This window comes from Schistocerca nitens, chromosome 12 (assembly GCF_023898315.1).
Source record: "Schistocerca nitens isolate TAMUIC-IGC-003100 chromosome 12, iqSchNite1.1, whole genome shotgun sequence".
NCBI classification, from domain to species: domain Eukaryota; kingdom Metazoa; phylum Arthropoda; class Insecta; order Orthoptera; family Acrididae; genus Schistocerca; species Schistocerca nitens.
In genome coordinates, this window is record NC_064625.1 from 137,359,572 (window position 1) to 137,372,395 (window position 12,824).

The 12,824-nt window shown below is 43.9% G+C and overlaps 1 protein-coding gene across 1 annotated transcript in view; it reads left to right on the plus strand.

The window, feature by feature from the left end:
• Nucleotides 1–12,824, plus strand: part of LOC126214965 (uncharacterized) — an 815,775-nt gene that overhangs the window by 766,656 nt on the left and 36,295 nt on the right. Inside the window, exons 31-32 of the mRNA XM_049941599.1 lie at nucleotides 401–550; nucleotides 11,779–12,127. Coding sequence (XP_049797556.1) covers nucleotides 401–550; nucleotides 11,779–12,127 — 499 coding nt within the window. The remainder of the gene's footprint in view (nucleotides 1–400; nucleotides 551–11,778; nucleotides 12,128–12,824) is intronic.

Here is a 12,824-nt window from a genome sequence, read left to right on the forward strand (position 1 = left end):
TGGTATTCTGTGTAAAGTCAACATCTGTTTAATACAGATGTTAGAGTTAAGTGGGGCTTACATCCATTAGTCCAGATATTCTGATAAATTGTAGAAGGCATGGTTAATGACTTAATTATGCACCCATTGTTTTAAATAACTTTGCAAGACAAGAGTCTAACATTCTGCTCCCTGACAGCAGTGTCTTTGTTTAGCATCTCTCACTTGAGTATCATTTTTCCATTAACTGAGTACAGCTGTGACCAATGACACAGATGTCCTCTAAATAGACTGCAGTGCACTATTAATTGCACTCCACATCTGCAGCATTTCTATTACCGTGTAGTCGAACTCTGTGACATACACGATGCCGTCAGTGCAACGAAAGTTGAAATATTATTTCCTGCTCGACTGTGCACAGGTGCGGAGGGCTCTCGGCAGCATGGAGAACTTGTCCGGGGACAACGGCTGTGTGAGTGCTTCCAGCAGCTGCACTTCGCAGCTGGACCACGTGCGGCCCCCGGCCGACATGGAGAGCAGCATGCTGAGCGTCGCCAGCATCACCTCTGAGGTCTGTCCCACGAGATAGTAACTTGTTGGAGGTTAGGGGCACGGTTCCACATTGTCTGTTATTGCTCAGTTTGCCAGTATTTTTATTCACTGTGTTTTAGTAGCTGGCCAGTTTCAGCCGTGCAGATTGTTCTGAAGTCCTGTAGGTATCAAAATAGTGACTACTTGTCTGCCTGCGTAGGTGAGTGGTTACGTGCTTGCCTCCCGTGCAGCTGGCCTGGGTTCAATTCCCGGCCGGGTTTGAGATTTCCTCTGCTCACGGACTGGGTATCGTGTTGCCCTCGTCGTCATTTCGTCCTCGTTACCGGCACGCGAGTCGCCCGATGTGGCGTCGACTGAAATGAGACTCGCACTCGGCGGCCGATCTTCCCCGGGTGGGGCCTCCCGGCTGGCAGTGTCGTACAATCATTTCATTTTTACTGACAACATGTAGGCATACATATATTGTAGCTCCCAATATACACCGTTTTAAGTAACTGACTTTGTTGTTTCGAAAGTGACAGCGTACCATTGATGTGCTCATTTTTGTGTGGGCAAACACTTATTTATTTTATTTTTTAAATTTTTATCTTATTTTATTTAGTTACTTATTTTTAAATCTGGCACTTGCTTGAGCATATTCCCACTTACTAAAAGCCAATGTCTGTTATTTATAACCAGATACATTGCTGTATGTGTTTCCACTTGCCGTGGTAAATATTGGGAGTTCTGATATTAGTATGCATACATGCTGTCGGTGTTGATACCTGTAGGACTTGAGAAAGGCTTGTAAGGCCAGAATTGGCCAATTGTGTGAAAAGCACTAAATAAAAATATTTACAAATCAACCGGGAGCACCTGAGGTGGAAGCGTGTGTCTAACTTTCAGTAACTTCACCACTGTGAAACCCTATATAAAAAGATGATTGGAATAAGTTATCAGTCACATTTCTTTAATTGTGTCATAGTTGTAGACATGTATTTGCAGCAAGTAATTGACTGTCATAGAATACTCTGTGCAAATGATCCTCAACTAAGAAACCAAACTTCTGAAACAGTGATATTCATAATTTATTATTTCATCTGTTGGTCTTTGCTTTGGCTTCATGAAGTTTGTTGTGAAATTATCTCCTCCAGGTCACCCCACTGTAATTTGTAATGCTGCATCAAACACACCCTAGGACGTACAAATGAAGCACTCGAGTTTGGTGACTGAATCTTTCACTCTGCAGCAGAGAGTATACGAACTGAAACTTCTCAGTGCATTAAACGTATGTCCCTGTGAGAAACTCTAACAGTAAACCTCTCTGTTGTTCCCGAGGGAGAACTTCTCACAGACTCGAGCTGCGAGTTGAAACGTGAATTGTGCCTCCGAAGACTATGGCCTGTGTCTTAGCCCCAGCTTTGCACAATTTTCATCTGCCAGGAAATTTTATTAAATTTTGCACATTCTGGAAACAAACTTCAAGTCATGACTAAGTTGTCCTCTGCTGCATCCATTCTCCAAGAAGATCCAGTTCAGCAAGGCACGCAGAAGGGCCTACGGCCAGAAATCGAACTGTGAAATTGCACTGTACGCGAATAGCTCAATCGGCGAGCTAAATAATTTTTGTATTCTGAGAATATTAGTGGTCTTGTAATATGCCCAAGTAGTTTCTTTCATGCACAGAACGGTCCAGATGACATATTATGTAACTATCATGACCACTTTCAGCTGAATTAGGTCATCTTCAGACTTGCACTTAAATAATGCCACCGGCATCAGCTGGTGTTCATTACAACTTGTGACAATGCTCATTGGTTGATGCTGCTGGTACTGACAGTGCAGTATTTTAGTTATAAGTCTGAAGGCGACCTAACTTACCTGAAATTGGCCATTACAGTTACATAAAATGTGATCTATTTTATTTATTTATTTATGCATTTATTTTACCTGGCAAGATTAGGGCCTTCAGGCCCTCTCTTACACCTAACCAGGCATACTCAGATTCAACAAATTTCAGTTTCTACAGAACATTAAGGACATATTACATGTTATACAGTATTAATGTTAAGAAAAAAAATAGAGATTATAAACGTAGTACAATGATAATTATAACAATCAAAAATTAATTATAACAATCAATAATAATAATAATAGTAATAATAATAATAATAATGACTATGTATATGAAAGTAAACATATTTTTCTTTTATGAATGTCAGTCCTATTGCTAGTTGGGAATTTTCTCGTTATATTCTTGCAGCTTGTGAGTTATTCTCATCAAGCAGAGACATAAGACGATAGAATGGGGTGAAAGAGATATAGAAGAGGTAGATAGGTTAGAGGAATAGAAATAGAATGGTAAAATTCGAAGCTATGATGCAGAGGAGAAAGAAAGAGATGAGAGGGGCACACTATTCTGTGCATAACTTAATGAAATGAGTTCACTAACGTCTGTGGTGATGATGTCTTTCTGTCCTTAACACTGTATAGAACATTTGCCATTGTATAAAAGATACGGGCTTCTATTGGTGAAAAATTTGCCCATCCAGTCATATGTTTGTGAAGACATTGCACAAGGTTATATCTCGGTTATCAATCTAAAGCGTGGTACACTCCTACACTGTTCAGAATTCTTGTTAAATGAACCTGTATGTTGAGCTGCACCTGCTACTTTCAGAATATTTTGTGTTATCAAGGGAGCCATATTTCATTTGTGTGGTTGCTCCTGAACACTTATTGATTTTTTGGTAATGACAAATGTGTCAGTGCAAGATACTGTGTGTAGTCTGAGTTGTTACAGTTGTTTCTATACACGAGAAATGTTTATTACACAGCAGTCATTTGTGAGTTTGTTGGTAATTAAAAAAACTGTTGCAATAGAAGCTGTTGTCTTGTGCGAATGTATAAGGGGCGATCAAAAACTTTCTGTTCGAAGGCCGTAAAGTCCACAATTGCTATGCCTATCGGCAAAATCACTGTGAGCACTGTGGCAATCGTGTCACTGACACATCACGTTGAAGTTATCCGTTTGGTAAAAGTCAGTGTCTTGCTGCACGAACAAGTCTGTAACAGCGTGTCGATTGCGTGGGGAGCGATCGGGGCTATAGGTGGGTGTCTCCTACTCGAATCGGCATAGCGCCTGCACTACAACAGTTGCGGTACGAGGACGTGCATTTTATACATTCTTCATTCTCTGGTGAATGTCTCTCAGTGTTCATCCTTTGGCAGCTAAGAAAAGAATAAGAGCATATTGGTACTGTTTGGATGCATTTGGTAATAACGTTGCCATAACTCACATTTCCACATTTACCGAACACACGTCAGAAAGACAAAAATGACACACTACATGTCAGTGCTTGTATACCGGTATTAGAGTCACACGTGCATATGTGCCGCGGCAATGCCCCCGAACAGAAAATTTTTGGTCGCTCATATTTTTAGATGCAGAATTTAATACAGAGGGGTCCAAAAAATGTATCCACTGTTTAAAAGACCATAGCTGGCAAACTAATTGACGGAGTTGTCTCATCTTTGGTGGTGTAATAGTTTGTAGTTCCGGCAATCGCCACACAAGTGTTGTATTGCGTTGTTTTGTTTTGTCAGATGACAGTCGCCAGATAGTGGGTGTTTTGTTCTTAGTTGCACCTAGTTACTCAAGTAAACATGGCTGGAGCAAGTTTTGAAGTGGTATTTTAAGTACGAAAACGTTAATGAGGTTCAATGGCAATGGTGAAATGAGTATCAAACAGAGCCACTGACATGTTTAACGATTTGTCGCATTCGAGACAAATTTGAAGCTGAAGGCTGTGTTAAAGATGTGCACAAACAATGATCTGGACGACCTGTATCAGTAACAAGTCCAGCTAACTCCCATAGTGTGTTACAACAATTCACTCGCTCACCACAGAAGTCTGTGAGACAGTGTGCCCGTGAAAATGGAGTGAGTTGCTCAAGCGTTTGACGAATTTCGAAGACAGCAAAGTGGAAATGCTACATCCCACGATCGCTACACGCAGTGAACGAGGACGACCCAGATCGTAGAATGGAGTACTGCGAGTGGTTTACTAACATAGTGCGCAACGATGAAGAGTTTGCAGAGATGATTGTGTGGTCTGATGAGGCACAGTTCAAACTCAATGGTACAGTAAATCTGCACAATTGCATCTACTGGGCCGCCGAAAATCCGAACGTCCATGTAGACAAAGCCGTGAATTTGCCAGGAGTAAATGTGTGGTGTGAGTTGTCATACTGGGGCTTGATTGGGCCATTCATCTTTCACGGCACAGTTACCGGTGAGGTGTACCTTCAGAAGCTTCAGACATCCATTTTATTTGCCATCCGAGACTTGTATGAAGACAGAAGAGTTTACTTTCAACAAGATGGTGCCCCAGCCCACTACCAAAATCGTGTTAGGGCGTATCTCGACGAAAATCTACCAGGAAGATGGATAGGCCGTAGATGTGCTGTGGAGTATCCACCACGTTCCCCAGACTTAACGCCTCTGGACTTTTACCTATGGGGAATACTAAAGGACGTCGTTTATCGGCAAAAGCCACGCACATTGGATGAACTTTGAGAATCGATGGTACATTCATGTGCAAATATCCAACTGAACATGTTGCAGTCGGTAGTTCATGCTGCAGTTCGGTGGCATCGTTTGTGTGTGGATATTAATGGTGACCATTTTGAACACCTACAGTGATATCTTTAAGTTGGACATTAAGCTACACTTTCACCAAAAATGAGACAACTCCGTCAATTAGTTTGCAAGTTATGGACTTCTAAACAGTGGATACATTTTTGGACCCCTCTGTATTTTGGACAGACTAGGTACACTGTCTGAAAGGTGAAGGTCGCATCATGAATTCCTCTTCTGTACCAGCCTCTTCATCTTAGAGCAGCAGTTACAACCTAAGACCTCAATTATTTGCTGGATGTATTCCATTCTATGTCTTTGTCTACAGTCACTACTCTCTACAGCTCCCTGTAGTACTGTGGAAGATTTTCCCAGCTGTCTTTAACAAATGTCCATCATCCTGTCCCTTCTCCTTGTCAGTGTTTTCCACATATTCCTTTCCTCTCCTGTTCTGTGCAGAACCTCTTCATTCCTTATCTCATCACTCCATCTACACTACTGGCGATTAAAATTGCTACACCAAGAAGAAAAATCAGATGATAAACGGGTATTCATTGGACAAATATACAGGGCTATTACAAATTATTGGAGCGATTTCATAAATTCACTGTAGCTCCATTCATTGACATATGGTCACGACACACTACAGATATGTAGAAGAACTCAAAGTTTTGTTCGGCTGAAGCCGCACTTCAGGTTTCTGCCGCTCGAGAGCGCAGTGAGACAAAGTGGTGACAGGAGCCGAGAAAGCGTATGTCATGCTTGAAATGCACTCACATCAGTCAGTCATAACAGTGCAACGACACTTTAGGACCAAGTTCAACAAAGATCCACCAACTGCTAACTCCATTCGGTGACGGTATGCGCAGTTTAAAGCTTCTGGATGCCTCTGTAAGGGGAAATCAACGGGTCGGCCTGAAGTGAGCGAAGAAACGGTTGAACGCATGCGGGCAAGTTTCACGCGTAGCCGCGGAAGTCGACGAATAAAGCAAGCAGGGAGCTAAACGTACCACAGCCAACGGTTTGGAAAATCTTATGGAAAAGGCTAAAGCAGAAGCATTTCTTAAACAGGAGATTGGAAAACCGATGGATCGGTCATGGTGGAGATCATGATCAACAATTCATGTCATGGCCTCCACGCTCTCCCGACTTAACCCCATGCGATTTCTTTCTGTGGGGTTATGTGAAAGATTCAGTGTTTAAACCTCCTCTACCAACAAATGTGCCAGAACTGCGAGCTCGCATCAACGATGCTTCCGAACTCATTGATGGGGACATGCTGCGCTGAGTGTGGGAGGAACTTGATTATCGGCTTGATGTCTGCCGAATGACTAAAGGGGCACATATCAAACATTTGTGAATGCCTAAAAAAACTTTTTGAGTTTTTGTATGTGTGTGCAAAACATTGTGAAAATATCTCAAATAATAAAGTTATTGTAGAGCTGTGAAATCGCTTCAATCATTTGTAATAACCCTGTATTATACTAGAACTGACATGTGATTACATTTTCACACAATTTGGGTGCATAGTTCCTGACAAATCAGTACCCAGAACAACCACCTCTGGCCATAATAACGGCCTTGATACGCCTGGGCATTGAGTCAAACAGAGCTCAGATGGCGTGTACAGGTACAGCTGCCCATGCAGCTTCAACACAATACCACAGTTCATAAAGGGTAGTGACAGGTATATTGTGACGAGCCAGTTGCTCGGCCACCATTGACCAGACATTTTCAATTGGTGAGAGATCTGGAGAATGTGCTGTCCAGGGCAACAGTCAAACATTTTCTGTGTCGAGAAAGGCATGCGGTCATGCATTATTCTACTGAAATGTAGGGTTTCGCAGGGATCGAAAGAAGGGTAGACCTACAGGTCGTAACACATCTGAAGTGTGACGTCCACTGTTCAAAGTGCCGTCAATGCGAACAAGAGGTGACCAAGACGTGTAACCAATGGCACCCCATACCATCACGCCGGGTGATACGTCAGTATGGTGATGACGAATACACGCTTCAAATGTGCATGCACCACAATGTCGCCAAACACGGATGCGACCGTCATGATGCTGTGAACAAAACCTGGATTCATCTGAAAAAATGACGTTTTACCATTCGTGCACCCAGGTTTGTGGTTGAGTACACCATTGCAGGCACTCCCGTCTGTGATGCAGCGTCAAGGGTAACCGCAGCCATGGTCTCCGAGCTGATAGTCCAAGCTGCTGCAAACGTCATCGAACTGTTCGTGCAGATGGTTGTTGTCTTGCAAACGTCATCGAACTGTTGACTCAGGGATCGAGACGTGGCTGCACGATCCGTTATAGCCATGCGGATAAGATGCCTGTCATCTCGACTGCTAGTGATACGAGGCTGTTGGGATCCAGCACGATGTTCTGTATTACACTCCTGAACCCACAGATTCCTTATTCTGCTAACAGTCTTTGGATCTCGACCAACACGAGCACCAATGTCGCAATACGATGAACCATAATCACAATAGGCTACAATCCAACCTTTATCAAAGTCGGAAACGTGATGGTACGCATTTCTCCTCCTTATACGAGGCAACAGAACAGGCAACGCCGGTCAACTGCTGTTTGTGTATGAGAAATCGGTTGGAAACTCTCCTCATGTCAGGATGTTGTAGGTGTCGCCACCGGCGCCAACCTTGTGTGAATGCTCTGAGAAGCTAATCATTTGCATATCACAGCATCTTCTTCCTGTCTGTTAATTTCGTGTCTGTATCACGTCATCTTGTTGTAGCAATTTTAATGGCCAGTAGTGTAATTTTCAACATTCATCTGTAGCACCTCATCTCAAATGGTTCGATTCTCTTCTGTCAGATTTTCCCACAGTCCATGTTTCACTACCATACAATGCTGTGCTGCTCCAAACGTTTATTCTTAGAAATTTCTTCCTCAAATTAAGATCTATATTTGATACTAGTAGACTTCGATTGGCCGTGAATACCTTTTTTGCCTGTTCTAGTCTGCTTTTGGTGTTGCCCTAGCTCCATCCATCATTGGTTATTTTGCATCCTAGGTAGCAGAAGTCCTAGACTTCATCTACTTCGTGACCATCAACCCTGATAACTTTTTCACTGTTCCCATTTCTGATGCTTCTCATTACTTTCATTGTTCTTTAATTAACTCTCTTAACATATTTGGTGCTCATTAGACTGTTCATTCCATTCAGTAGGTCATCTAATTCTTCTTGACTTTCACTGAGGGAGCAATGTCATCAGAAAATCATATCATTGATATCATTTCCATCATTGCTTGTTTGACATATAGATTGAACAGTAGGGACAAAACACTTCATCCCTGACTTGCACCATTTTTAACCCGAGCACTTCATTCTTGGTCGAATTTTCGTTCTTGACTCTTGTACATGTTGTGTATTATCATCTCTCCCTATAACTTACCCCATTTCCCTTGGAATTTTGAACATCTTGCGCCATCTGACAGTGTCAAACCCTTTTCCTGGTCGACAGATCCTATGAATGTGTCTTGATTTTTCTTTAGTCTTGCTTCCATTATCAACCACAATATTAAAATTACCCCTCTGATGCCTTTACATTTCCTAAAGCCAAATTTCCTGAATTTTCTTTCCTATTCTTCTGTATATTATTCTTGTCAGCAACTTGGATGCACGAGCTGTTAAGCCGATTGTGTGATAATTCTCGAATTTAGCAGTCTTGTAGTCTTCGGAATTGTTGGGATGATATTTTTCTGAAGTCAGGTGGTTTATCGCCATTCTGAGCACCGATGTGAATAGTCATGCTACTTACCCTAATGATTTTCGAAATTGTGATGTATTGTTACCCATCACTTCTGCCTTATTTGATCTTAATACTGTATCCCGTATCTCTTATAAATCTACTCCTGTTTCTTCTATTATATCAGACAAATCTGGCTCTCCCTTTGCACTCTTAATGTTACGACTCTTGCTTTTAATGTCATTGAAGGTTGTCGTGACTTTGCTGTATGCTGAGTCTGTCCTTCCGACAATCATTTCTTTTTCAATTTCTTCACATCTTTCATACAGCCACAGCCATTTCATCTTAGCTTTGCTGCACTTCCTATTTATTTCATTTCTGAATGACTTTGACTTGTACTTCATTTTCATCAGTATAATATATATATATATATATCTAAAAACAAAGATGATGTGACTTACCAAACGAAAGCGCTGGCACGTCGATAGACACACAAACAAACACAAACACACACACAAAATTCAAGCTTTCGCAACAAACTGTTGCCTCATCAGGAAAGAGGGAAGGAGAGGGAAAGACGAAAGGATGTGGGTTTTAAGGGAGAGGGTAAGGCGTCATTCCAATCCCGGGAGCGGAAAGGCTTACCTTAGGGGGAAAAAAGGACGGGTATACACTCGCGCACACACACACGTATCCATCCACACATATACAGACACAAGCAGACATATTTAAAGACAAAGAGTTTGGGCAGAGATGTCAGTCGAGGCAGAAGTGCAGAGGCAAAGATGCTGTTGAATGACAGGTGAGGTGTGAGTGGCGGCAACTTGAAATTAGCGGAGATTGAGGCCTGGCGGATAACAAGAAGAGAGGATATACTGGAGGGCAAGTTCCCATCTCCGGAGTTCTGACAGCTTGTTGTTAGTGGGAAGTATCCAGATAACCCAGACGGTGTAACACTGTGCCAAGATGTGCTGGCCGTGCACCGAGGCATGTTTAGCCACAGGGTGATCCTCATTACCAACAAACACTGTCTGCCTGTGTCCATTCATGCGAATGGACAGTTTGTTGCTGGTCATTCCCACATAGAATGCGTCACAGTGTAGGCAGGTCAGTTGGTAGATCACGTGGGTGCTTTCACACGTGGCGCTGCCTTTGATCGTGTACACCTTCCGGGTTACAGGACTGGAGTACGTGGTGGTGGGAGGGTGCATGGGACAGGTTTTACACCGGGGGCGGTTACAAGGGTAGGAGCCAGAGGGTAGGGGAGGTGGTTTGGGGATTTCATAGGGATGAACTAAGAGGTTACGAAGGTTAGGTGGACGGCGGAAAGACACTCTTGGTGGAGTGGGGAGGATTTCATGAAGGATGGATCTCATTTCAGGGCAGGATTTGAGGAAGTCGTATCCCTGCTGGAGAGCCACATTCAGAATCTGATCCAGTCCCTGAAAGTATCCTGTCACAAGTGGGGCACTTTTGTGGTTCTTCTGTGGGAGGTTCTGGGTTTGAGAGGATGAGGAAGTGGCTCTGGTTATTTGTTTCTCTACCAGGTCGGGAGGGTAGTTGCGGGATGCGAAAGCTGTTGTCAGGTTGTTGGTGTAATGCTTCAGGGATTCCGGACTGGAGCAGATTCGTTTGCCACGAAGACCTAGGCTGTAGGGAAGGGACCGTTTGATGTGGAATGGGTGGCAGCTGTCGTAATGGAGGTACTGTTGCTTGTTGGTGGGTTTGATGTGGACGGACGTGTGAAACTGGCCATTGGACAGGTGGAGGTCAACATCAAGGAAAGTGGCATGGGATTTGGAGTAGGACCAGGTGAATCTGATGGAACCAAAGGAGTTGAGGTTGGAGAGGAAATTCTGGAGTTCTTCTTCACTGTGAGTCCAGATCATGAAGATGTCATCAATAAATCTGTACCATACTTTGGGTTGGCAGGCCTGGGTAACCAAGAAGGCTTCCTCTAAGCGACCCATGAATAGGTTGGCGTACGAAGGGGCCATCCTGGTACCCATGGCTGTCCCCTTTAATTGTTGGTATGTCTGGCCATCAAAAGTGAAGAAGTTGTGGGTCAGGATGAAGCTGGCTAAGGTAATGAGGAAAGAGGTTTTGGGTAGGGTGGCAGGTGATCGGCGTGAAAGGAAGTGCTCCATCGCAGCGAGGCCCTGGACGTGCGGGATATTTGTGTATAAGGAAGTGGCATCAATGGTTACAAGGATGGTTTCTGGGGGTAACGGATTGGGTAAGGATTCCAGGCATTCGAGAAAGTGGTTGGTGTCTTTGATGAAGGATGGGAGACTGCACGTAATGGGTTGAAGGTCTTGATCTACATAGGCAGAGATACGTTCTGTGGGGGCTTGGTAACCAGCTACAATGGGGCGGTCGGGATGATTGGGTTTGTGAATTTTAGGAAGAAGGTAGAAGGTAGGGGTGCGGGGTGTTGGTGGGGTCAGGAGGTTGATGGAGTCAGGTGAAAGGTTTTGTAGGGGGCGTAAGGTTCTGAGGATTCCTTGAAGCTCCGCCTGGACATCAGGAATGGGATTACCTTGGCAAACTTTGTATGTGGTGATGTCTGAAAGCTGACGCAGTCCCTCAGCCACATACTCCCGACGATCAAGTACCCACGGTCGTGGAACCCTTGTCCGCCGGAAGAATGACGATGGACCGGTCAGCCTTCAGATCACGGATAGCCTGGGCTTCAGCAGTGGTGATGTTGGGAGTAGGATTAAGGTTTTTTAAGGAGGATTGAGAGGCAAGGCTGGAAGTCAGAAATTCCTGGAAGGTTTGGAGAGGGTGATTTTGAGGAAGATCACTTTTTCTCCATATCAGTGGGAAAAGAGAACAGTTGTTGTTAAAATTGTGGCATTCTTGTAAATAAAAAAAAAAAAAGCTGCAAGCACTCATAATTTACCTATTTCAGGTTGCCGAGGTGGAGGAAGATCTACCAGACGGGGGAGCCAGCTGCAGCACTGGCGGGGAAGACCTTACGGAGTCGGGCAGCGGAGGGGGCGGAGTAGGAGGAGGAGGCGGCGGGGGGACGGCCTCTCCCGTCACTTACGGTACGACTGCCAAGCCGGCTTCACAATCTCGGATAGCGACGAGACAGACGCCACGGCAGAGGAGGCAAGCCGCGCGCGACCGCTACCGCACTTACACTGTCAACACGGCGGCGGCAGCCGCTGCAGAACTCCATGCGACGGTGGCCAGTGAGACTGTGGAGGAAGCAGTGGAAGCCACCACACCCTTAGCGGAAGAGCCTCCTCCGTCAGGTATAGAAGCTTTTTATCATTTCCTTTTTGTTTCTTTTTTCCCATTGCTGCTTCAGAGTTGCTTTTTTAAAACTTTTACATGAAAGGTGCTTGTTCAGGGTGTATACGACCCGGGACAAAAGTGGGAAGAACCTGCGAATATTTTAGAATTCTGTGAATTTTTCATTGTTTTCAGTTAAATTTTTGTAGGTTTGACTGGTAAGAACCGATACTCTAACAAAGAATATTACTGTATCTCGCTACTGCCGAATAATACTTAAGTAATAAAACATGAACGAGTGAAAAAACGAAAATAAAACTTAAAACTACAAAATAAATGCGCCATATACTGCAACAAAACAAAGTGCTCATACAAGTGTCTGCCAACAGCAAAATTTGTCAAAGGATTTAGGAAGAATATGCAACGATTCGTAACAACAAATTGACTCCGACGAGTGTGACATCACAACTTTTTACATAAGATTCGTTTTAGCAGTTACAAGCGGAATCACGCGCATACGCAGTTGAGTAGTACCTTCTCCAGCTTCTGGCTACAGAAATATGGCTGTTGGCTGTGTGTAAGCAGCCACAGGTTCGAATGTCTTGTTTCTTTTATGACCCAATGTAAGATCTTCTAATGTTTTACACGTACAAACGTACGGCTCCCTACGACATCGTAGCTGCGCAAGCGCGGTGACGCCTGTCATCTGACGCTCTC